The sequence below is a fragment of the Sus scrofa genome, chromosome 9 (genome assembly GCF_000003025.6).
Source record: "Sus scrofa isolate TJ Tabasco breed Duroc chromosome 9, Sscrofa11.1, whole genome shotgun sequence".
NCBI lineage: Eukaryota > Metazoa > Chordata > Mammalia > Artiodactyla > Suidae > Sus > Sus scrofa.
Window position 1 is genome coordinate 120,171,135 of NC_010451.4, and position 26,067 is coordinate 120,197,201.

At 36.6% G+C, this 26,067-nt stretch overlaps 1 protein-coding gene across 11 annotated transcripts in view; it reads left to right on the forward strand.

Annotated features, from left to right (window-relative positions):
* RASAL2 (RAS protein activator like 2) overlaps nt 1-26,067 on the forward strand; it is a 388,515-nt gene that overhangs the window by 229,832 nt on the left and 132,616 nt on the right. Inside the window, exon 1 of one of the 11 annotated variants that reach the window (XM_005667786.3) lies at nt 7,392-7,880. The exons of the other annotated variants lie outside the window; for them this stretch is intronic. Within the exon in view, the coding sequence (XP_005667843.1) occupies nt 7,868-7,880 (13 nt within the window). The 5' untranslated portion in view covers nt 7,392-7,867. Of the gene's footprint in view, nt 1-7,391; nt 7,881-26,067 lie in introns of those variants that run through there. 11 annotated transcript variants of the gene reach the window in all.

Consider the following 26,067-nt stretch of genomic DNA (forward strand, 5'->3'; position numbering starts at 1 on the left):
CCCAAAGAGACCAACCTCCCCGTTAACCCCATCTCACACCCTTCCACCATAAAACAAGAAGGAGTGTAAAATAACACTTCTAATGGGACTTTGTTAAAGGGAGGGACGTGAAAAGAAAAAAAAAAAGTCCCAGAATCAGAATAATTAGTAAAATACTGAATTTAAAAGCAAAAAAACAAACAAAAACCCTTCTCAAAAAATAGGGGGAAAATGTATGTCTTTCAAAGTGTAATATTGGGAGTTCCCATCGTGGCTCAGAGGTTAACAAACCGAACTAGTATCCACGAGGATGCGGGTTTGATCCCTGGCCTTGCTCAGTGGGTTAAGGATCTGGTGTTGCTGTGAGCTGTGGTGTTGGTTGCAGACGCGGCTTGGATCCTGTGTTGCTGTGGCATAGGCCTGCGGCTACAGCTCTGATTTGACCCCTAGCCTGGGAACCTCTATATGCCACTGGTATGTCCTTAAAAAGACCAAAAAAAAAAAATGTAATATTGGAAGTGAAAATATAATAAAACTAGTATCATAAACTGGAATAGGATTACCCTTTTGGAGCCTAGAATATAAAAAGTCTAATTTTTATTACTATCACCATCCTTACCTTTTAGAAGTAATGAATGTAAGTACCACAGATTAATTTTCTCCTTGCTTAAAAACTTAAATTTTTCTTTGGGGAATGGATTCTCTTTTTAAAAATAATCAAAACAATGTTTTTAAAAATTGAATGTATTTGGCAAATAACATTGTATAAATTTAAGGTGTACAGAGTTTACTTTTATACATTTGTATATTGTAATATGATTGCCCATGTAGCGATATTTATTATGTTACGTTATTGTTGTGTAAATTTTTTGTCTATTTTACTGTGCTATGCTTTATTTACTATTTGTTGCAAGTTCATACCCTTAATCAACATCAATTTTATCGCCCCAAACCAATCCCCTAGTGACAACCATTTTACTCTGGGTTTTGTTTGTTTGTTTTGAATTTGATTTTTTTAGATTTCATGTATGTGATGTCATCCAGTACCTGTCATGTCTGACTTATCTTACTTAATTAGCATGATGTGTTCAAGGTCCATACATGTTATTGCAAATAGCAAGATATCCTCCTTTCTCATAACTGAATAATATTCTACTGTATCTTTTTTATCCATTTATCTATTGATGGGCATTTAGGTTTCTGTATTTTGGATGTTATGAATGAGGCTGCAGTAAATACGGGTGTGTAGGTATCTCTTAAGAATACCATTTCCATTCCCTTTGGGTATATATCCAGTAGTGGAATTGCTTGATTGTATGATAGATTTATTTTTAATTTTTTGAGGAACCTCCATATAGTATTAGATCAATATATATTCCTAGCAACAGTGTATAAAGTTTCCTTTTTCACCACATTTTTACCAGTGCCTGTTGTCCCTTGCCTTTTTGATGGTAACTATTTTGTAAGGTGATAATATCTCTTTGTGGTTTTGATTTGCATTTCCCTGATGCCGAGTGATGTTGAGCATCTTTTCATGTGTCTTTTGTCCATTTTGATGTCCTCTTTGCATCATGCTTCATCTCTTGGACTTCTATTAAATTTTAGCTTGCTCCAGTTGCTTGTAAGAGAATAATGGAAATTGAGCAAAGTGGACTTTACCTGCAGTATGCAGTAGTATTTTGAAGTATATAGTACATGTGTATGTTGTTGTATCAGTGGTATGCCAAAGACGACTATACTGTATATAACATCTTTGCTTTTTCTAAGTAGATTTATGGAAACGGTAGGCCATATGTGCAAATAATCTTTAAACCTAAGGCAAAATCCAATGCCTACATATTTTTATTGAAACCGAAGTGTTATCTGCATTATATGGGAAAGGGGGACTAATAGTACTTTAGTTGTGACTGTAGATTAGCTTAACAGGAAATCAACAAGCCTAACAGATGGTTATGTATATTTTTCAAAGCCATTGAAGAAAATGAGTTTTTGAAGGCTTTCTTAAAGTTCAGTTGAAGCTCGCCTTTTAAATGAGGAGAGCCAATGTCACAGGCTTGTCCTTGGCTCTCTGAGCACATTAAAATATCCATTAATATCCAACCGTATCCCAGAATGTTGTTAGTTGCTTTTTGCTGTTTAGTAATGACTTTTTTTTTCATCGAAGTAGAAGTGATGCTTTTGCTTTGGTAGTATGTTATTACTCATACACTGAAATAAAACTAGAAAAAAGATTTTCCTAAATTTTACCACATAGATTTTGATTATTTTTCTTTGAAGTGTGGTCCAATTGATATGAGAGTCTGAGATGGAGAAGGGTGACTGAAGGGTGATTTTTTTCCTGCTCTTTATGATGCTTCCTCCCGGCCAATTGCCATTTCAGGAAAGCAAATGCAGTCTACTAAATCAGCTTAGCTGGAAAAGCAAGGCAAATGCGTAATACCTAGCCAGAAGTTGTGACAACATTGTGTGCCATCAAAATTGTCACTTGTTTGGCATGTGTCATTTCTAAACATTTTTGAGTACTTTGCTAACTAAATATATGACTCACAAGTCTTCTGGTCTTCAGAATGCCTTTTTATCAGAAGAAAAATGTGTCTTGTGGTCCCATCGTATAAAAAGGAATAAAAATTAGAATTTCAGTGGCATTTCTGAATAAGTGGGTGACTTTGGTGTTTGTCATTCCAGTTACAAACAATGATTTCCTTTTCTAGTGTGACTTCTAAGAGGAATGCAGTGGGAAGACCACAACATCAGAATGTCAGTCTGGTTTATGGGGAGGCATTAAAAGAAACTGTTTATAGTTAGAAGAAGCTGTGTTTCTGATCATCTTCTGTTCAAAAGAGGGAGTGTATATGCAGTCTGGTGTATATGCAGTCTGGTGCACACCTATTGACTGCTGTTGATAGGCAGATCTGCTTGGAAGAGAGGACGGCATGTATCAGTAGGTTTTTTTGTTTGTTTGTTTTGCTCTTTTGTTAATTTGATAAGGAATAAAATGGGTGTGCCAGTACCTTTCAGTTATATGCAGCTAGCTTATTTTTTGTGCCCTTTGATTTTTAGAAAATCATTCATCTATAGTTTTAGGGTTTCTTAATGACTTCTATACCTGTACCAAAGTCAGAATTCCATAATTACTTTTGTAAGGGGTAGGAGAAAGTATGCTATCTATAGTCTTCAAAGTTCACAAAATATACTATTTGATTGCTTCATAATTAGAAAAATATCCTAGCCTTAAAAAAAAAAAAAGGTTGATACCGAATTTGGAAACTCACATAGATATCATTTTCAAGCCATTTGTTTATTCAGCAAATATTTATTAAGCACTTATTATGTGGCTTACAATATATAAAATCCAAGAAGGACAAGAACAGAGTGCTATGTTAATTATAGCAGGACCGTAGTTTGACAAGGTGGTGACTAAACTTTGAATTTGATCCAATTTCTTATTTATGTTTGAATTATAATATGGAATTCAAGAACTAGAAGAGGCCTTTAAAATTGTCTACTCCAAAACTTCTTCAGTGTTTGAATCTTTCTCATTCCTTTGATCATTGCTGATAGTTGACTATTTTTAACTTAAAAAAATGGCATTTTCATGCAGTTAACCTAATAAAACCAATTATTAAATACCGTGCTGGATCATGACTATGTAAGGTAAATGAGTCAAAACAACCCTATCCAACTCTACAAAGGAAAAAAATGTTAAACCACATGTTGACAACATAGTGATTCTTTGCAGAAATAACATGGCTCACGTGCCCTCATATAATCCAAATGAATATGCTGGGTGCTGAATTGAATGTTCTAGTTATATATATCACTTCAAAACTCCTTCAAACTCTGTACAGCTCTTCTATCCAATGCCAGATTTTCTGCGTGGACATGAATTTCAGTTACTTGCAACTTGAGCTCATGGCTGAAGTGTGAGCCATTTACTCATTCTCTTCCAGCTTCATAGAGAATTCCTCCCTAGTGTTGTAGATTAAGATTTTATCAGTCTCTTCAGTCTGTACCTCAGAAGCTATGGTTCCCTGGCCATGGCAGCACAACACATGGCTGTGGGTTCGTAGACAGTAATAACTCCAAGAAGCAACTTCAAGGGATCAGGATTTCAACTATAATAAGTAGGTCCTAGTTGGGTAAATGATGAAATAACTATTTTCCATTCCTATATAATTCAATTGGCTTCAATTAGTTACTTGAAATTGCATAAACCTGAGATGAATTCCTTTATATTCTCGTTTCGCCACGTGACATACACAGTGCTAGGCTCTGGCATCAGAAAGTGGATATGCTGTGGTCCTTGTCATCAGGTTATTCTAAACCACTCCTCAGTCTAAGTACTTACAAAAAGTTTGGTAAATGAAATATATTCTTTTTAAAATTTAAATATATATTAATAAACATAGAAATTATATCTTCATATAAATTACATAAACATATTTATATATTATGTGTGTGTGTGTGTGTATATATACACATTTTTTTTTTTTAAGGGCTATACCTGCAGCATATGGAAGTTTCCAGGCTAGGGATGGAATCAGAGCTGCAGCTGCCAGCTATAGCCACAGCCACAACCACACCAGATATGAACCGCATCTATAAACTATGCTACAGCTTACAGCAATGCTGGATCCTTAACCACCTGAGCAAGGCCAGGGATCAAACCCTCATCCTCAAGGATCTTAGTCAGGTTTGTTACTGCTGAGCCACAACAGGAACTCCCACAATATTGATATGTAATATTTATACATATAAATATTGCATTTTATATATATTTATATTTTAAATATATCTATATATGTACAAATGCGTATATTATATATACACATATACTTATGATATGCATTTACATATGTCATAAAATTATATAGACTTATAGTTATGTATTATATAGACATATACTCTATACATTTATATATGGTAGATAATATATATATGCCTATATAATATATACATAAATTACAATTTATAAAAATACATTTTTATATTATATAAATATATTTTACTATAACATTACATATATTTCTATATTAAATTTTATTACACATAATATGATGTATATTATACACTATATAATATTTCATCCACCCATCCATCCATGCACCCATCCAGCCAGCCACAAATTACTAAGTACCTATTAAGTTCAGGCACTGTTCTGGGCTCTAGCAATAAGTCAAAACAAGACAGAGCCCCTCCCTCATCTACCTCATGTTCTGGTAAGGAAAAGAGACATTGAACTGATGTACATAGTGTAATGTTAGGTGATGATGAAGGCTATAAAGAATAAAAAGACTAGTGGAGAGTAAAAAAAAGAAGCAAACACAATGTATGAGACCCTTTGAAGAGTGTTCACTAATGGAATAATATTTGGATTTATGAAAAATTGTTTCAACAGTGGTTCTCAGATTTATTCAAGTATCAGAGCCCCAGCTAGTAAAAATGCTTTTTGCGGAACACAAATTATTTCTATCATTCACCTTCAGATATCTGAAAATGTCATTATCGACCTGAATTTGGAACCATTTCAGGCATCTTTAAGTAGTAGTAATAAATTCTAACATTTTAAAATATATTTAAGAAGAAAAACTCACACTTAAAATGTATACGTGAACTTTGTCGTTTCAGGAAAGATTGCTATTATTCTGTCTTATTATCAAAATACCCGCATGGTTCAGTAGCACAGAACTTCTGTAGTACAGTTAGTCATCAGACGGACTGCCTGCCAGCCTGTGTTGGAAGAGTTAGGGAGCCGTCTCTTGTCACATGCAGCCCCTTCGGAAAGCCACTTGCAGTGGCTCTGACTTCCTACTATTGAGCTAGAATCTTTCTACCTTATAATTTAGATTCACTGCTTAGTTTCTAACTTAGACTCTAACTCTTGGATAGAATGATGGAAATCATGACCTATGTCTTGGAGTTATCCTGAAGAAGAATAAAAATAATGTCATTGTACTTTACACTATGTTAAGGTTGATTGTAAATGACACTAATAATGATAAAGCTTAAAGCTTACCTGGGTGAGAAGAGGGTAGGAGTTGTTGGGGTTTTGTTTCATTTAGGACAGGATAGGACTCTGTGGTCTGGAAGTCTTCGTAGTCAGACCCTTAGTTTGTTCTTTTCTGAATAACTTGTTGTTTATGCCTTTCCTTCTCCCTCATGACTCTTATTTGAGTAGCAATAATAGGGTCTGTAGGAGTAGTTCTTCTGAAGTAGAAATAGGAAACCCAAAGTAAAGGCGGAAGAAAATGCAATATTAGGGTATTATGATCCTTGACAGAGGATGAACCCAGATAACCAAAACCAAATTATGGCAGAATTAAAGGAGACTGTAAATGTGAACCATTGAGACTTAGAAAGAAAAGTGTGAGGCAAACAAGGGTGCCAGAGACACATACATTCACACATATACACAATACGTATGTATGTGTATATATAGACACATATCTGCGTGTACATGTCTGTCTAGAGAGTGTGTGAGAGATCTGTTACATACAGTTCACATACAAATATGTAAAAAGAGTATATGTGTTTCTATCAGCAGTTTGTTAAACGATAGGTAACAGATTGGTACCATGTTCCTCTCCTGTCTGTCCTGTTGTACTGTCTGAGATGGCAGGTGGAATCGGCTTAGTGATTCAAATAGTGAATTTTTTTTTTCTTTTGTCTTTTCTAGAGCCTCACCCAGGGCATATGGAGGTTCCCAGGCTAGGGATCTAACCAGAGCTGTAGCCACCAGCCTACGCCAGAGCCACAGCAATGCAGGATCCAAGCCGTGTCTGCAACCTACACCACAGCTCACGGCAACGCCAGATCCTTAACCCACTGAGCGAGGCCAGGGATCGAACTCATAACCTCATGGTTCCTAGTCGGATTCATTAACCACTGTGCCACGATGGGAATTCCCAAACAGTGAATTTTTTAAATGATCAATCCTGACATGCTCACCTCAGCAGCCGAGCAGCTGCATAATGTGTTAGGTCATCATTACCAATAATGAAGATTACCTCATTGACCTGCCTTCCTTTTTTGGAGTGTAGGAAAAACAGACCCTAGAAATGTAACAGATTTTTAAACAAACCAAAATAATGACTGAGACTAATGATATTATCTATAATGTCATCATAGCTATTCGACCACTTGGTTATGAGTCATTCTGTTTGTAAGATTAATTTTTGATTATTCTTAATTTTTAAAGGACCTGAAAGAAAGGTTTTAGAGAAATAAAAATCTTCGAAATCTAAAATATTTCTAAATTTAAAATGTGATAAGGCGATGCACTGAGTGTAAAATAGTCACACATGTGTTAGCAGACTTTATATATATATATATACATATATATATATATATATATATATGTATCAGCTGGAAGACATTTCCTGTTTTTTTGTACTTTGAAAAGTTTATATTTTAAATTCAGCATATCATTTCAAAATAAGAATCTCTAAAATGTGTTTTATTTTCCTATCCCTAAAATAGGACAGATTTTGAAATAGATTGCTTTAAAAAGTGAATCACTTCTTAAAACACACAGGTGTACATAGCCACCCTTGGGACAGAGGAGTTGACTTAGCTCGCTTGGTAAATCCCATGGCCTCTCCTGAACGAGGTTGCCTGCCCCCTGTGCTGTGAAAGAGAGGCGCTGTGAGTAGGAAGGATGACTGGCTATTGTTCCGTGCTCTCTAGCAAAGGAGCGGAGGGAAAAAAAGGATTGAGTTTGACTGGCGTTGGCTCTGGCTTTTCTGCATTCCAAACCGTCTGAGGCACAGAGTGAGAGGAAAAAAAAGAGAGAAAGCAAGAGAGCGAGCACGGGCTAGTACGGTATAGAAAGTGTTTCTGACTGGCATGCCGGAAAGATCATGTTAGCAACAGCCAGAAACTTCACAGAATGCAGACCCCAGGTAAGAGATCCTATAGTCTATCTGAAATAGAAATTAAAAGTTTGTATATATTTAAAGGGAATGGGTGGGTTTTTTTTTTTTCTAATTTCACAAATACAAGGACTGTTGATTTTTGTGATTATTGGCTTTTGAAAACATATGGTGGTTTTCATTACTGTGAGTTCACAGGAGTGTTGTGTGGAGGCTGTCAATATCCAGTACAAAATCCAGCTCAAGAATAGCTTTCTGAGAAATTCAGATAAATTGAAAGTGAAATGATCATAGCAAAATAGTAACACTGCAACATTTACCTATTTTTTTTAATAATTTGAAGTGGATTATTATTCTGGATCTTCCCCAGATTCTTTATGAAATATTTAGATACCTGGGAATGAATACAGCCCATTTCTCTTCAAGGGAGACAAAATTTATTGTCCATCAATAATATCATAATAGCCTTGCTGGAATCTTAGCAGCACATACTCAATCTGCATCATTCAGAAAGTTCAACAGGTTGGATCTGTAGACAACAGTAAGAGCTCAAATGAGAACGTTGCTTGTTTGTGTGTGTGTGTGTGTGTGTGTGTGTTTGTCCAAGGCAGGTTTTAATATCCTCTGCCAATACATGACAAATTAGAAACCTTAGCTGATCAGTTCATTGGAAGTTAAATCTGAAAGAGACTTTAGAGATTACCTACTGCAGTCCACACTCTCCATTTTCAGTGAGAACATTGAAGTCTAAGGAATTTCATGTTTGCTCAAGATCACAGAGTTAGAACAGAATTGAAAATCCTGGTCTCTTGATTTTCACTTTACTAGTTTTTTTGTGGTACTACATTTAGGCTCTGTACTTTATCCATACTGTCTATGCTGGTGTCAAGTACCATGAATTATTGCCTTAAGACCAAATGCATCAGAAACTTGGATTGAAATGTTAGGGGGAGGAGTTATTGGAGGATGGCTGTCGTCAATGTTAATATCTCTTGTTCAAAACCAAAAATATGTGACAAAATATTTATCAGAACAAAACAACAGCTTTTATTTATGGAAGATGACTGTGGTTTGTATGCTGTTTTTATATAAACAATTACATAGCTGTGACATTCTGAGTATCTATATAGAAAATTAAAACCCTCAAATTGATTTTAATTTCCTTTAAAAATTTTAGGGCTTAGCAATTTTCTGCATAGTTTAGTAAAGCTTTTAGGGTTAACTTTTATCTGTTTCCTAGAAACAAAATATCCCATATTCACTGCCTTCTCTGTGTTTATATTTTTTTTAATGTAACATAACATTTTAAAGTTATCCAACTGTTTGGACCACTTGCTTCCTTATCCAAGGTCCAGCTCTGTTTCTGTCCGTTTATAAGGGCCCTCTGTTACTTCATCTCATGAATTATGTGTTAGAGGGTAACTTAAGTGGAGGATCTTGAGAGTCACAACAGACAGCGAACATCTGTCTTCATACATTTTCATTTAGTCCCTAAAAAGGTTGCTGCCCTTTCCATTTTTCTGGAGACCATTGTGAGGTTGAGAGAGGCCACACTATTCTAGTGAGCTAAAGAGTAAAGATAGCCACTGTCAAAAGGATCTGTCATGGCTCTTTACAATTCCTGGGAACAACTTAGCTTGATTTGGCCATAAGCATAGTGAAGGGTTGTAGTGTTTTTGTGTTGAAGCTTGACCTGCTCATTCCAGTTTTCAACTGGGTCTGTGCAGATGCAGTTGTGATTTACAAGTCTGTGAGGGATGAGCAGTAAGTTGTAAGGAATAGTTTCATTTCTGCTCTTGGCTATCGGAAGCCAAATTACAAAGCACGTTCTCCACCCAGTAGGAAACAAGAGACTGTTTGTCTTACTGCTGAATCCATTATTAAAACACACTGTTTATTAGAGGACTGATGGCTGTGAGTATGAGAACCTAATGTTCTGTCCAGCTGAACAGTGTTCACGTTGTGTTACACAGGCTTAGATTTTTCTCGTCTTTTATCCTGCGTGGAGTATGTGAAAGGACTGCCATGATACATGTGTGTGTTACGTGTGTATATATGATAGTTAGATGGGTGGATGGATGGATGGATGGATAGATAGATCAAGATGGACTTTTGGCCTTACTGTATTTCCCCATATAAGAAACAATCAGGTCATTAATCAATTGCTGGTATTCTACTGACCTAACTTGAAAGAAACTATTAATCAACCTCATCATTATAAAATTCACTACCGGGCATTGGAAAGAGGAAAATATTAGAAGGAAACACATACTCCTTTTCCTCTCCTGGATACAAATGTCAGATTATGCAAGCTTATACTTTCTGTGTTAGGGAAATACACTGTGCTAATAAGGTGCCCATTTTGTGACCAATGACAAATTGTAAATGGGAAGGGAGTGGGTAGAGAGAAATGAATGGCATGAGGAAAGAAACTCTCTTATGTATTATGTGAAATAATTTTCTCTGACCATTGTTTTTTTGAAGGCAGGCCCATTTATACCACTCATGATTTTTTCTTTAAGAATAGGTTCTCTAATTTTTTTCATGAAGTATATATTCATATAGTTCATATATTAAATTTTCAAAGAAAGTAAAGAGGTGTGCAATATAGCTGTGACATTTCTTTCTTTTTTTTTTTTTCTTTTTTTGGGGGGAGGGGGCACACCTGTGTCATAGGCAAGTTCCTAGGCTAGTGGTCGAATCAGAGCTGAAAGCTACAGCTTATACCACAGCCACAGCAATGCAGGATCTGAGCCTCGTCTGCGACCTCCACCACAACTCACGGCAACGCCGGATCCCCGACCCACTGAGTGAGGCCAGGGATTGAACCCGCATCCTCATGGGTACTAGTCGAGTTTGTTACTGCTGAGCCACAATGGGAACTCCCACTATGACATTTTTTTCTGATTAAAAATCTGGCTATAGTTGATAAAAACTTTTGTCCCATTCAGAGGAGTTATTTCTCCTTTCCTGTTGCAGTTTCTCTCTACTTTTTCTCCCCCCTGCTTTTTAGGGCCGCACCCAGGGCATATGGAAGTTCCCAGGCTAGGGGTCTAATTGGATCTATAGCTGCCAGCCTACACCACGGCCACAGCAATGCAGGATCCAAGCCATGTCTGCAACCTACACCGCAGCTCATGGCAACGCTGAATCTGCTGAATCCTTAACCCAGCGAGCAAGGCCAGGGATCAAACCTGCAACCTCATGGTTCCTAGTCGGGTTTCTTTCTGCTGCGCCATATCGGGAACTCCTCTCTACTTCTCGAGTGTAATTCTGTTTTGTATCCTCCTTAAAACTGTAAGAATGAAAACTCTTCAAACAAAAATGAAGGTGAAGGACAGTCCAAGAGGCAGGGGCTTGAGGCTGGACATGTAAAATGCCCTGAGTTGTCAGGTGAATTCTTTACTCATAAAAGTTACCTGATTATCCACTCAAAACTCTGGGAGTCCTTTTATGTAGATGGCGCGGTTGTGTTTCCCCTTCTGCTTCAATCTTGACCTGTAGCAGCCTCTAAAGAGGAAAAGTACCAACTGGTTATGTTTTTTTCTGTTCTTTCACGCTCTCTAGTGGTTGTTAGCAGTTGTTCTTGTTTTCAGTTCCCCGTATATCAGTTTTAGTGAAGAAGCAGGTGATTGTGGTGAAATAAGGTTCACCAGATTCTTACATTTGCATTGCATAAACTTTCTAAAATACCTAACTCTTTAGTGTGGAGAGAGAAAAAATTATGTCCTTTTATTTCCTAGTGAACAGTGAGTCAAGAAAATGAGTCATGATTCAGCAATATGAATCCCCTTAACAGCTGTCTTGTATTTCCTTTGTTTTTTCCTTCATGTGTATGTGTGTGTGTGTGTGTGTGTGTGCACACGAGCGTGCGCGTGCATGCCCGTGCACTGCTGAGGATTCAGTCTATCAAAGTCCCACGTGTAATTATAGGTATGATGTCAGCTTGTATTTGGAAGGCATAAGCATTGCCACTGAGAATACTTTCTTTGTGCATACTTGACAAGCAGGAGAGATTTACTGAATCATCATTAAAATTCAGATGACGGTCTTTATCTTCTCTGGTACCTTCCTTGCCCCTTCCCAGACCTTTCTTTTCTGCTGAATGAAGCGCTCTCTGAACTTAAACATGTGGAGAGGGAGCCATCGAGGGGTTCTTATCAGTAATTAGACTCCACAAAACTCCACATTTCTGTCATTCTCAGCTTTACAGTGTTTTATAAATAAGTGACTTGCTGAAACAGCAACTTGAAAAGTTAGTTTAGGTTAGTACAGTTCCCTTCTTTGAAGAAGAAAAATGACCAGGTTCGGCGTGTTCTTTTTTTTTCCTTTTGTCAGACTTTCGAAAGTAAACAAGCAAGTTTAGCTGCTGGGATCAAGCAGGTGTCATTCAGGATCAGCTGTCACCTAGGGTAGCCAACCTGTTGGACAAGTTGCTTACTCTGATGTATTGCATTGAATTCCACAGACTGTAGAGCACCTTTGAAAAATTTAGCAACACTGTTGGATAGTTAACCATTCACAGTTATTACCTTCCGTTAATATGAAGGCTAGAAAAACTGGAGATTCTTTCACTTTTTAATGCTCCAGTTTGTAATTTTCCTGCCCAATTGTACTTCACATGGGTTGTGTATAGTTGAGTTGATTTCTAGTCTCTTGAGTCAGATAGGAGAAGGTAAGATGTTTGAGTCCCTACTTCAATGATCATTTTTCTTAGACTATAAAGTGTCAGGGAAATAAATGAAATAATTTATTTCATTTTGTATAAAAAAGGAATGATATGTCAAAGAGAGTGCAAGAAGAGCCACAAAAAATATAGCCTGTATGAATACATAGTATTTGCTTTGCTCTGTCAAGGGACAGGACAAGATGTGATATGTCTGTTAACAGGAAAGGGTCATCAACTTCTTTATACCAAGAACTCTTTTCTAAGAGTTTGCTTAGTTCAGTTAAATTTCTTATTAGCATTTTCTTAAAGTATGGGAAACTGCCCACTCAAAGAAGAGTAATTATTTAATTAGTTTCTGTGTATGGGAGAAGAATTGTATCACAGTATTTGGTCTGATTTTTGTGAGTCTCTAGTACAGCTGAAATATAAGGAGTTTTTTGTTTGTTTGTTTTTGCTTTTTAGGACTGCACTGGAGGCATATGGAGGTTCCCAGGCTAGGGGTCGAATTGGAGCTGTAGCCGCTGGCCTACACCACAGCCACAGCAATGCAGGATCCGAGCCGTGTCTTCGACCCATACTACAGCTCATGGCAACACCAGATCCTTAGCGCATTGAGCAAGGCCAGGGATCGAACCCGCATCCTCATGGATCCTGCTCAGGTTCATTAACTGCTGAGCTACGAAGGGAACTCCAAGGAGATTTTTTAATGAATTAAGATCTTTATCTTCCATATAGTTAGCTTACATACATCTTGAGATTTTTCTTAAAGCATTTTTGCCTCCACTTGAAGCTCAGTGAAACATCATGGTAGTTTCCTTAAGCAATAAATGTCACTCTGTTTTACAGGTACCATTATTTTCCTTATAAATATTTGCACAGTGACAGTTGCTAAAATTATGAAATATATTTTTTGTAATTTTAGTTTTATTCATTTCCTTCCTGTATAAATACAACACTCAGTAAATACTTGAATGATGATCAACTTTTAAATTTAAATTTTCCAAAGAAGTGGCTTTTTTTTTTTTTTTTTCTTTTTCAATCGGAGCCAGTGATGACCATTTTTATCAACAAAGCCAAAGACATGGTGTAAGGAAGAAATCCTGCAAGTTATTCCGGTCATTACGAAGAATGAAAACCAGTCTTCTTTAGAAACATTTATATTAACAAAACCAAAATTTACTCTTCACAGGGAATTTATTGTAATATAAAAGGCAGAAACCTAGTGGTAGTATATCTGTTTGTCCTCTGAGCCTCAGTAGAACTGTTTAAATCTGTCCTTGATAACACTATTTTATTTCACAGATACCCCCTACCCCATGGGGTGGGTGGGGGGTGGGTTGCTTGTTTATTTGTTTTTTTCCCAGAAGCCAGGCTTTCATCTGGTCCTTTTTAAAAAGAAAATCCAGCCAATTATTTCCTAGTTTTTCTCAGAAACTTTGCAGAACTGCAAAATGTTTGACTTTTTAATTCACTAATTTTTATCATAAATAATATGCATAGATCTGTTTCAGGACTCTCTGTTCCACTGGTCTATTTCCAAAACTAATACCACTTTGTCTCAATTACTATAGCTTTATAAGAAATCTTGATGGGAGTTCCACTGTGGCTTAGCAGTAAGGAACCCAACTAGTAACTGTGAGGCTGTGGGTTAGACCCCTGGCCCTGCTCGGGTAAGTGATCCTTGCCATGAGTGGCAGTGTAGGTTGCAGACGTGGATCCAATTCCACATTGCTCTGGCTGTGGCAGAGGCCAGCAGCTGCAGCTCTGATTTGACTCCTTGCCTGGGAACTTCCATATACTGCAGGTGGGACCCTAAAAAGCAAAAAAATAATGAAGAAGAAGATGAAGACGAAGTCTTGATAACTGATAGAGCAAGTCCTCCCAACTTGTATTTCATCTATAGCTTTGGCTTATACGTTCATCAGTTAATGATAAATATGAGGTAGGGTCACATGTTCATCAGCAGTTAATGTGGCATCAGAAGCTGTTCAGCAGTGTTTGCACAATTAAACATTTTATTGTCTATTTTATTAAAAAATGGCAGATTGAAAATGAAAATTCTGATATCACAGATAGTCCTCATAAAATTAATAATAATTTAGTTGACATAAAGGTGAGATTGTTTACCTGCCGGAATTAGAGTATCATTGTCTTCAATGAAATAGTTCACATTTAATTTGAAAAGGAAAAAAAATAGCACAATTTAGAACCATGCACATGGAGTTCCTGCTCTGGTGCAGCGGGTTAAAAATCTGGTACTGTCTCTGAGGCACCGCAGGTTCAATCCCCTTCCCAATGCTGTGGGTTAAGGACCCAGCATTGCCACAGCTGTGGCGTAGGTCACAACTGCGGTTTAGATCTGATCCCTGGCCCAAGAACTTACATATGCCATTGGTGCAGCCACAAAAGAAAAAAAAAATCATGTACAAAGGCTTGGTGTTTATGATGTGGGTATGTACCATACCCATGTCTTTGTAAATCCACTACCTTTCAGTGTAGGTAGGGCAGGAATGTGTTACTGTGATGGGATAGCCACTCCCTTGATTAGGTTGTCTCATATGGCAAAGATGATGGTAGTTAGTTACTCTGTATGATTATGTTGCTTTTTATATTAGACTTCATCATAGCAGAATAGACTCTCTCACTGGTTTTGAACAAGGAAGCCGCTGTGTTTTGTGAGTGACACAAAAATGGGACCCAAAGGTGGCCTCTAGGAGCTGAGACTGACTCCCTGCCCAGAGCCAGTAAGAAAACAGGGATTTCAGTCCTACAACCACAAGAGGACCCCGAGATCCAGATGAGGCAGCAGCCGCTAGTACTTTGGTTTTGACCTTGCGCTACTCTACACTCTACCTGTACTCCTGTTCCGTAGAAACTGAAATAACAAAGGGGTGCTGTTTTAGGTCCGTGAGTATGTAGCATGCTAACATGAACACAGTGAGCGTGAGTAAAATAGCGAGCTGTGAAGGATCTAGTGGAGAAGATTGCTATAAACGAGTCCAGGAATAGAGCTGAACACAAGCATTTTCATGCTTCAGAATGGGAAGGATAAAATGGAGAGAGTAGTTTATCTGAGAAGAGAAGAAACGTGTGTTCAAGAATATGTCGTTTGTTTTTTTGCAAAGAAAAAGAAAAGTAACATTTATTAACTATCTTCTATTTGTTGTACGGGGTATTTCCACATTTTAAAGTGATGAAAGGGCTGTTTTAAATGTTTCATTTTTCTTTCAATATAACACGTAATCACATAACCTTTAAAAGCATGGAAATTTAAAGCAAAGTGATATTAAAGCCAAAAGTACAGAAAACTCTTATTAAATTTTTATCCTGAACTAATTCATAACTATGTGTAAATACGAATGTCTTTGGTATGAGTACATGTATATCTTTATATACATCACAGTAATATATGTTATATAATAATAAATATATATTTATAATATGTATAAATTACTACTACTGCAAAATATTTGACGTGAAAATCAGTGTTTTATATGTCTCTGAATACTTATGAATGGCACTTTGAAAGCTTATGAAAAGCCTGGTAGTTCTGTTACTCACATCTTGCCATTTTGCTTTGAAGATGCACTTGCAAACCTGGTCTATAGGTGGCTTTCCTCATCTAACCCTTTAAATGACCTCAAATATAAAGTCCTTGACTATACACATACACTAGAAAACTTTCAGGTTAAGAATAAACATATTTGGAGTTCCCATCATGGCTCAGTGGGTAACGAATCTGATTTGGAACCATGAGGTTGCGAGTTCCATCCCTGGCCTCCTTCAGTGGGTTAAGGATCCAGCCTTGCTGTGAGCTGTGGTGTAGGTTGCAGATGTGGCTCGGATCCTGCATTGCTGTGGCTCTGGCACAGGCCAACAGCTACAGCTCCGATTCGACCCCCAGCCTGGGAACCTCCATCTGCCACAGGTACGGCCCTAGAAAAGGCAAAAAGACCAAAAACAAAAAACAAAACAAAACAAAAAAACATACCCCAAACAAAATGGACCTTCAGAGAATATCACAACGTCATCCTGGAAGTTTGCTTGCAGTTTTTTGTTTCCGTTTTGTGGGGTTTTTTGGTTTGTTTGCTTGTTTATTTGTTTTAGCAAAATTACACATCTTTTCTCAAAGTTCTTGCTAAAGGATAACATACATTCAGAAAAGTGTATAAATAATGAGTGTACAGGTCAATAAAAGTTTTTCACATGGTAATTTAAAAAAGTTTTTCCTGTAACCAGCATTTAGATTAAACAAAACAGAACATTACCAGCAACCAGGAGCCTCCTTTATGCACTCTTTCCAGGCATTAGCTCAGAAGGGTAATCACTATCCTGACTCCTGTCACTTCGGAGGAATTTTAACAGTGTATAAGTGGAATCAAACAGTGGGTACATTCTTTTGAGACTAACTTTTCATGGTCACAAATACAGATTTGTGAGATACATCCATTCCATTGCAGGAAGCAGTACTTTGTTCTTTTCCGGTGCTGTACCGAATTCCATTGTATAAACAAACCACAAGTTATCCATTCTACTGCTAATGAGTACTTGGGTGGTTTCTAATTTTTAGCTGTTACAAACACTTTTGCGCAGGTCTTGTGGGAACCTCTGTGTGCCCATCTGTAAGGTGCATATATAGGAGTGGAATTGCTGGGTCACAGAACATTGTTCAGCTTTGGTAGTTACTGTCCTGAAGTTCTTCAAAGTAGTTGTACAACTCTGATGAGAGTTTCACAGTCTCATCAGCAACCTGTGAAAAATCATTTTGTTCCAGATCCTTGTCAACATTTTGTATTTTCTGTTTTTCTCGTTTTAGACATTCTGATGGGTATGTAATTCCATTTTGGCTTAAATTTGCATTTCCCTGATGAATAATGAAACTGAGCACCCCTTCACATATTGAATTGGCTCTTTGGTAAAATGGACATTGAAGTCTTGTCTTTTTTCTTATAGGCGTGCAGAAGTTCTTTGTATGTTATGATTGGATATTAAAACTTAAAAACATCTCTTTTAGACTGTCAGGGAAAAATGTAACATAAGCAACAACTGGACGAAACCTGAAGAGCCTTAAAAAGGTTTCTATTGTCCTGTAACTTAGGTTTGAAGGGGAAAGAGAAAGAAAAATCTCTTTACTTAATTTTTTAAAATTGCAGTTAGAAAGTTATAGACCTATCCAGTCTGAGATTACGTTGCTCTTGAAGGCTTAGCTGACGAAGGAGGTCCCCGTGCCTGTGAAGATGTTGTATGTCCCCACCATTTGGACAGCGTCCTCCCCACTTTTAGTCCTGCCTTCCAATTACGGACCTTTTCAGATGTGTGTCATTTAATGCCTCATAGTTCTTGACAGTCTGTGCCATCCTTCTTCCTTGAACTTCTCTTCATTTTTATTTATTTGGATTTATTTGATTATGTTTTAAGACATAACCCTTAAGAGGTGTTAAGTAATTTTCTGTTTTACTTTGTAGTTCCTTTTAGAGTACTCTGCTCTCTCCCTTGTACCACAGCTAAAAAATTGGGGGCATGTTTTCAGTGATGGAAAGGCTAGAAAAGCAGATCTGAAGTAAACTCTGGCATTATTCAGTGTGAGGAGCAAAAATACAAAACATACGCAAAAACGTAGTCACCAGTATTTTCCCTATTCATTAAGAAGGGAAAAAAGAGAATGTGGTAATGTGTAGAATTTGAGAAGTATGTTCTGGCTCTAAAACTGAGTCTTAGGAGCTGCTTCTTTCTGAGACATCAAAAGTAAAATCTTACTTTTCCTGAAGTCACATCTTATTTGAAGGCCAAAATTAATTGAATAAAGTTTCAAGTTCCCTGCTCCCCTGATTATATATAATTTTCTAATCTATTATGATAATTGAAGTTACTATGTGGGTCTAGTTTAAATAAGCTCTTAATTTTAAAAATGGCAGTAATAGCTGGTGCCTCCAATAATTTCAGATCAGATCCAGGGATAAAATGTCTTCCTCTCCCCATACTCTAGGAATTCTACTATTTTTCTGCTCATAAAACGGAAATTAACAATTAGGGAATTCCCATCGCTCAGCAGGTTGAGAACCCAGCTAGTGTCCATGAGGATGCATGTTTAATCCCTGGCATTGCTCAGTGGGTTAAGGATCTGGCGTTGCTGTGAGCTGTGGTGTGGGTCACAGATGAGGCTCAGATCTGGCATTGCTGTGTCCGTGGTGTAAGCCAGCAGGGGCAGCTCTGATTCGATCCCTAGCCTGGGAACATCCATATGATGCAGGTGTGACCCTAAAAAGCAAAAAAAAAAATTGTTTATTCTTCCAGACTCTGTGTATGTGTGTGTATATGTAAATAATACATGAGCATAGACAGCTTTTCTGTGTTTTCAGCAAAATCAAACAATACATGTTGTAGTTCAGCTTAACATTTTTCACTTAATATATCATAGGCTCTTTGTTTCTGATAATGGTGGGCTGGGTTCTCTGAATAACCCTCCTGCTGAAAACAATTAAATGAGATAAATGTATTTTAAAAAAAAACTTCTTAAAAGCATCTGAGAGACACTTCTAAATAACCCATAGATCAATGAAGAAATCATTTTTTCTTTTTTCTTTTTTTTTTTGTCTTTTTGCCTTTTCTAGGGCCTCTTTCCGCGGCATATGGAAGTTCCCAGGCTAGGGATCGAATTGGAGCTGTAGCCGTGGGCCTACGCCAGAGCCACAGCAACACAGGATCCGAGCCGTGTCTGCAACATACACCACAGCTCACAGCAATGCCGGATCCTTAACTCACTGAGCAAGGCCAGGGATTGAACCCACAACCTCATGGTTCTTAGTCGGATTCGTTAACCCCTGCACCACGACGGGAACTCCTCAATGAAGAAATCATAATGGAAGTTAGAACCAAATGATACTGAAAATGTTATATATCAAAATGTGTATGATTTAGCTAGAGTAGAACTTGAAGTTAGAAAAATAGTACCATAGTCAAAAACATAGAAGGAAGGAAAAAAGGATAAGAATAGGAATGGATTAAACACAATAGGGAACATCAACAAAGCTAAGGATTGGTTATTTGAAAGAACATCCTTGCCTTTGGCAAGACCGATCGAGAAAAACATAATTAGCAGGAATGTAAAAGGGTACATTGCTATCAATCCTGCACATAGTAAAAAAAAAACAAGATACGAACAATTTTGTGGAAACAAATTGTAAAAGTAGGTGCAATACTAGAACTTTTTGGGAAATACAGCTTGCTGAAACTGACACAAGAAGAATATCCTAATACTTATATAACTGTTAAAGAAGTTGAATCTGAAGTTAAAATCTTTACCTCAAATAAAATCTAAGCCCAGAGGACTTTGCTTAAGCATTCTAGCAAACATTTAAGAAAGATCTAATTCCGTACAAGGAAATACTACTCAGCCATAAGAAAGAATGAAATTTTGCCGCTTGCAGCAACATAGATGGACTTGGAGGGCATTATGCTAAATGAAATCAGTCTTTTGGACATCTAGGTCTTTTCTTTGGTGAAATGTCTCTTTAGGTCTTCTGCCCATGTTTGATTGGGTTTTTATTTTCTTGTTATTGAGTTGTATGAGCTGTTTGTATGTTTTGGAAATTAAGCTCTTGTTGGTCGCATCATTTGCAAATATTTTTCTCCCAGTTCGTAGGTTGTATTCTCACTTTATGATTTCCTTTGCTGTACAAAAGCTTATAAGTTTGATCAGGTCCCATTGTTTATTTTTGCTTTTACTTCTGTTGCCTTGGGAGGCTGACCTAAGAAAACGATTGATGTCAGAGAATGTTATGCCTATTTCTCTTCAAGGAGTTTTATGGTGTCATGTCTTATATTTAAGTCTTTAAGCCATTTTGGGTTTATTATTATGTATGGTGTGAGGGAGTGTTCTTATTTAATTGATTTACATGCAGCTGTCCAGCTTTCCCAATACCGCGTTTCTCCATTGTATTTTCTTGCCCATATTATAACATCTTTAGTGGCTTTAGGATAGAGAAATAATTTTTAAATCAGTCAGAAAAAGCATTAACTATAAAGAAGAAAAAAGTTAGACATGTTGCTATGTTAAGAACTTTTGTTTATCAAAACACACTACTCAGAGAAAATAAAGCAAGCTACATAAACCAACAAAGAGAATATACTGGAATATATCAAGCACTCTTACAAATTAGTAAGACAAAGTTCAATAGAAAAATGGGAAAAAGACTTTAATAGACACTTCAGAAAAGAAAATAACACACATTTGAAGAGGTACTCAGCCAGATTATTCATGAATAATCAAGGAGAAACACCATACAACCTCAAGGTTGGCTGAAATTTAAAATCTGATGAAGCCAAAGTTGTCCAGGATATAAGAGCAGTGGGAACTCTTACATTGCTAGTGGAAACAAAAATTCATGGAGTTACTTCAGAAAACAGTTTGGCTTTATCTAGTAAAACTAAAAATGATGCTAATCCAGTAAAAATACATGAAGATGTATATACAAGAACAAACAAACATCCAGTAAGAACCCCCAAATGGATACAACCTGGAAAAAAAAATCGGCAAAATTGGGTTTTGAGCATGTAAGATAGTTATGCATTAGAATACAGCAATGAAAATGAACAAACCGTAGTGACACACAACAATATTAATGAACCTTAAAAGCATAATCTTGAGTAAAAGAAACCAAATTTTAAAATACGTATGTTGTTATAGCACTTGTATAAAGTTTAGGAGAGGGGAAAACAAAACTGTATAATGAGGGATAGACATTTGGGTACTAAAACTATAAATAGAAGTAAAGAATGTTTGGCACAGAACTCAGAGTTGTATCTTTTGGTTAGGGAGAATTGGGATCAGATGGAGTATTTGGGGACTTATGAGTTGCTTACAATATTCTAATTCTTGCTTTGGTGCTATTTCATAATTCATCGAACTCCATACTTATATCATATACTGTTTTAATATTTCAAATAAAATAATGTGTTGAAGATACCTTTTCATTGCATTATATTTATACCTGTAGATCCTTAAAGGCTGTGTATTATTTCACTGTAGATGTATCTGTTCTCCTTCTTAGGAACTCTTAGTGTTTTTAGTTTTTGCCATTACCAGTTTTTTGTTGAACATCTTTGTACCTATATGTTGAATTGCTTGTACTGATATTTTTGTAGGATTTTTTTCCTAGAAATAGAATAAAAGGCAGTTTACATTTCATATTTTGATAGATACTGTTAAATAACCTTATAGATTTATTCAAGGTATCTTTTTTTTCCCTCCTATTTAAAGCTTTAATTTTTTTTAAATTTTCCATTGTAATTTCTGGCTTTTGTGTCATGCCTAAAAAGGCCTTTCTCAATTTAAGATTAGGCCTTCATCCTGGAATTTATTTTTGGTTTTTTGAAATGAGATTTTTTTTTTCAGCTATACAGCCAATTGTCTCAGAACCTTTTGTTAAATAGCCCACTCTTTTTTTTCCATGCTGATTTGAAAAGCACCTTTTATTATCAGCGAAATGTCTATATGTCTTTTTTCCTGGATTCTTTTTCTTTTCCACAAATCTGTTGTTCTGTTGTTTTAATGATTACAGATTTTAATGTGTTTCTCTTACTGATATAAACAGGGTCCTTCTAATTATTTCTTCCTTCCAAAATGTTTTTGGCTTTTTACTCAGAAATTTACTTTGCCAAATGAACTGTAAAAGCAAATTGTCCCCCACCAGAAGCTAAAAACCAGAAAAATTTCTGTTGACATTTCAACTGGAATTACAATGGCTGTATAGATTATTTGGTAGAGAATTAACGTTTATACAATTTCTACATACACAGTTGAAGGGCAAATTTTCTATATTCTTTTGAGACTTATTTTCCACTTAAATATTATATGAATAACTTCTTGCCATATTGGTGCTACAGTTCATTTATTTGACCCCTGTATGGTTTTTACATTCTTTGAAAATACCAAAAAAATTGAGAATTTTGGGTTCCATCTCTCCTTGAAGGATATTTGGTTTTGTCATCGATAGTCCACAGAATTTTGAAAATACCAAAAAAATTGAGAATTTTGGGTTCCATCTCTCCTTGAAGGATATTTGGTTTTGTTATCGATAGTCCACAGAATTTTGCTATCTACAGTCAGTGCTGCTATGAACATTTTCATACATATGTTCCTTCATCCATTTGCAGGGGTTCCTCTTTGTTGTATTCCTAGGAACAGGATTTACGGGTCTTAGGGTGAATAAATGTTCAACTTTAGCAAATAATGCCAAGTTATTTCCCCCCCAGCAATGTATATGAACTCCTGAGAGACCCACATGCTGCCTAATACTTGATATTGTCAGATTTTCAAATTTTAGTTATGTAACAGGTAAAATATTTGATTGCATAACCTGGTTACCAGTATATATGTATATTCTGTATGGGTGTACCATGATTTTATTGAAAGTATAGGGAGTTGTGGGGTGGGTAAGGGATTTCTCCCAAGCATATGTATCTTCTTGCATGCCTTTTTGTGTACTTCTCTGGGTTCTTTAGGGTTATTCTTAAAAACGGAATAATAAGTCAAAGAGCACCAATTTTTTAATGGTCCAGTTTCCTGCTGTCATATTACTTTATTAAAAATGATGCCTGCTAGTGGTATGTGATAGTATCTCATTTCAACTTTTCCAACCTTTTTTATCTGTTAATTTGATAGATGAGAAATATTTTCTCCTTGATGTTTACATTTGTACTCCTTTGATTACACATGACGTTGATCGCACATGTTTATTATTATATTTCTCTTACTATGATTTATTTATACATTTTCCCCCAGTCTCCTCAAGTGTCGATGTTGGTTTCTCTGAGTTGAACAGCCTATTGTGCTTGGGTCCCTTAGGTTAACATGAATGAATTGTGGTCCTTTAGTCAACAATTGGCCTAAATCTCAGGACTATCATAGGAATTCCTTCAGGGTTTTGTTTTTTGTTTGTTTTTGTCTTTTCTATGGCCACACCTGCAGCACATGGAGATTCCCAGGCTAGGGGTCCAATCAGAGCTGGTAACTGCCGGCCTGCGCCACAGCCACAGCAATGTGGGATCTGAGCCGCATCTGTGACCCAACCACAGCTCAAGGCAATGCCAGATCCTTAACCCACTGAGCAAGGCCAGGGGTCGAACCTGCAACCTCATTGTTCCTAGTCGGATTCGTTAACCACTGAGCCACGATGGGAACTCCAGGGTTTTTAAATATCTCTTGAATCCCCTACCCTTTCCTGTAGATGACAGGATTGTAATGGATGATTTTACTTTCATTACCTCATTGCAGTAACTAAGTGAGGAAAGGTCACATTACAGCTGACGAGAATGAGGTTGAGTCTGTATGTGAGTAGCGCAGGTTGCTGAATGGATACTTGAACCTAGTCATATATTCCCACTTAGATCTCTAATTTAATAATTTTGAAAGTTTTTCCTCTGTCATCACAGATCAAGTACTTGAAGTCCTGTTAGGTATGGTATCTGTACATCTGAGACACAGAGGAAGAGTTTTCCGTATGAAGCTAAGGAGTGAGTAGTTGCTCAAGAGTACAAAATGTGAGGTTGCCTCTTACAGCCCATAATCAGGAAAATGAGCCCCCTAGGAGATGATGCCTCCGTGCATGGCCATGCAGGTTGTACGTGGGTACAACTCCCGAGGGGCCACCATCCACATCCACTATGATGTGAATGGCATCCCTTGGAACTCTGCAGAGCCACAGATGCATCAGAGGATGCACCAACTTCTCAATATTTCTTTAATTTTTATAACCACAAGTGGTTTTCAAGCACTGATCAACATAAACTAGAAACAGAAGTGATGTGAGATTAGACACCTCATTCTGAATTTTGCTTTTAGTTGTCAAAATAATTGATACAAAACTTGATGCATCAAAGGTCATTCCTTATTCCAGAAAATGTAAAATAATATTAAGGACAAAAAAGTCTAAAGCAAGGAATGTCTCTGTAGAAACATAGTTAAAACACTCTCAGTGGGTGTATGTGAAGACTTCTCATGCACCAAAGGAGAGTGGGGTGCTTTCTTACAAATGCCGGGCAAACGTCATGCAGAGTCTGTAACAGCAGGTACTTCATGAGCCACAAATAGAAAAGCACTCATTTGGATAAGGAAGTGACCACGCACTTAACAATGACCAATCTACAGTAGAAGCCATTTCAGAGACCATCTTGTCTTGCAGTTACCCATTGTGGTCACTTAATCAAAGTCACTAGGCATGAAGTTGGAGGCAGCCTGAGATGGCCCTAATTGATAATTGAACCACCAGCTGTGGCTCTCATGGATTGCTGAAGACAGGAATCAGAATGATCCAGGCTTCATAGTGTTTTGCTTTTGGTTAACCTGCTTTTGCCCTCACTCCACCTGAATGGCTGAGTATATCCCATACTTTAATATTTCATACCCCTCAGTCAATAGTTATTAAGTTATTTCTTTTCAGGGAAGCAGTGTATCATTGTCCTAGAAAGAACACTGGATTCAGAGCCAGAAGATTGAAATTGAGCTCTTCCATTAGCAAACCAGCTGAGTTTCCTTATTTGTAGCATTTAGGCTTTGAATTGATTGATTGCTAAGATAATTTTTCTGCTCTAAAGCTTTATGTATGTGTGTGCTTTAAAAATGAAGATTTTCTTTTTTAAGTTTGATTGAATTATAGTTGGTTTACAATGTTGTGATAATTTCTGCTGTATAACAAAGTGATTTAGTCATACTTATACACGTATCCACTTGTTTTCAGATTCTTTTCCCATGTAGGTTATTACAGAATATTGGGTAGAGTTCTATGGGGTATGTGTTAATGCTTTGTGAAATTATTTTTCTCTTTTGCTCATTTTTTTATTGAGTCATTATGGTCTTTCTATTGATATATCAGAGTTCTTTTTAAGTTCTTGATGGTAACCCTTCAACAGTTGTATGTATTGTAAATATATTCTCAGTTTGTAGCTAGTTTTTTTACTTTTTTTAAGGTTATTGGATAGACAAAAATTCATAATTTTGTATAGACAAACCTATTAATCTTTTATAGTCAATATTTCTTGTTTCTTGTTTACAAAATTATTTCCTATCCCATGGTCTCTTTATTAGGAGTTTTTAATTTTTATTCTTGAATTTTAAGTCCTTACTCCACCAGGAGTTGGTTTTTAGATGTTTATACTTTTTTTCATATTGACAACTTTTTCCTGACATATTTATTGACCAGTCTTTCTTTCCCCCCAGGATTCTAACAGCACCCCTATCTGTCATACATGAAGCTTCATTTTTGCTTTAAATGTCTTAAATTTTTTCTTATTCGGCTTATTCCTAGTTTATAGTTTCTTTCTTTGTTTTTGAATGGGATCTTTTCTCATTTTAATTTTTCTTTTTTTTATTATTATTATTATTTTCCCACTGTACAGCAAGGGGGTCAGGTCATCCTTAGATGTATACATTGCAGTTACAGTTTTTTCCCCCACCCTTCATTTTAATTTTTCTAGTTGGCAGTTGCTGGTATATAAGGAATCTCTCACTTTCTGTATAATTATCTTTATTCTAATCATCTTACTAAATCC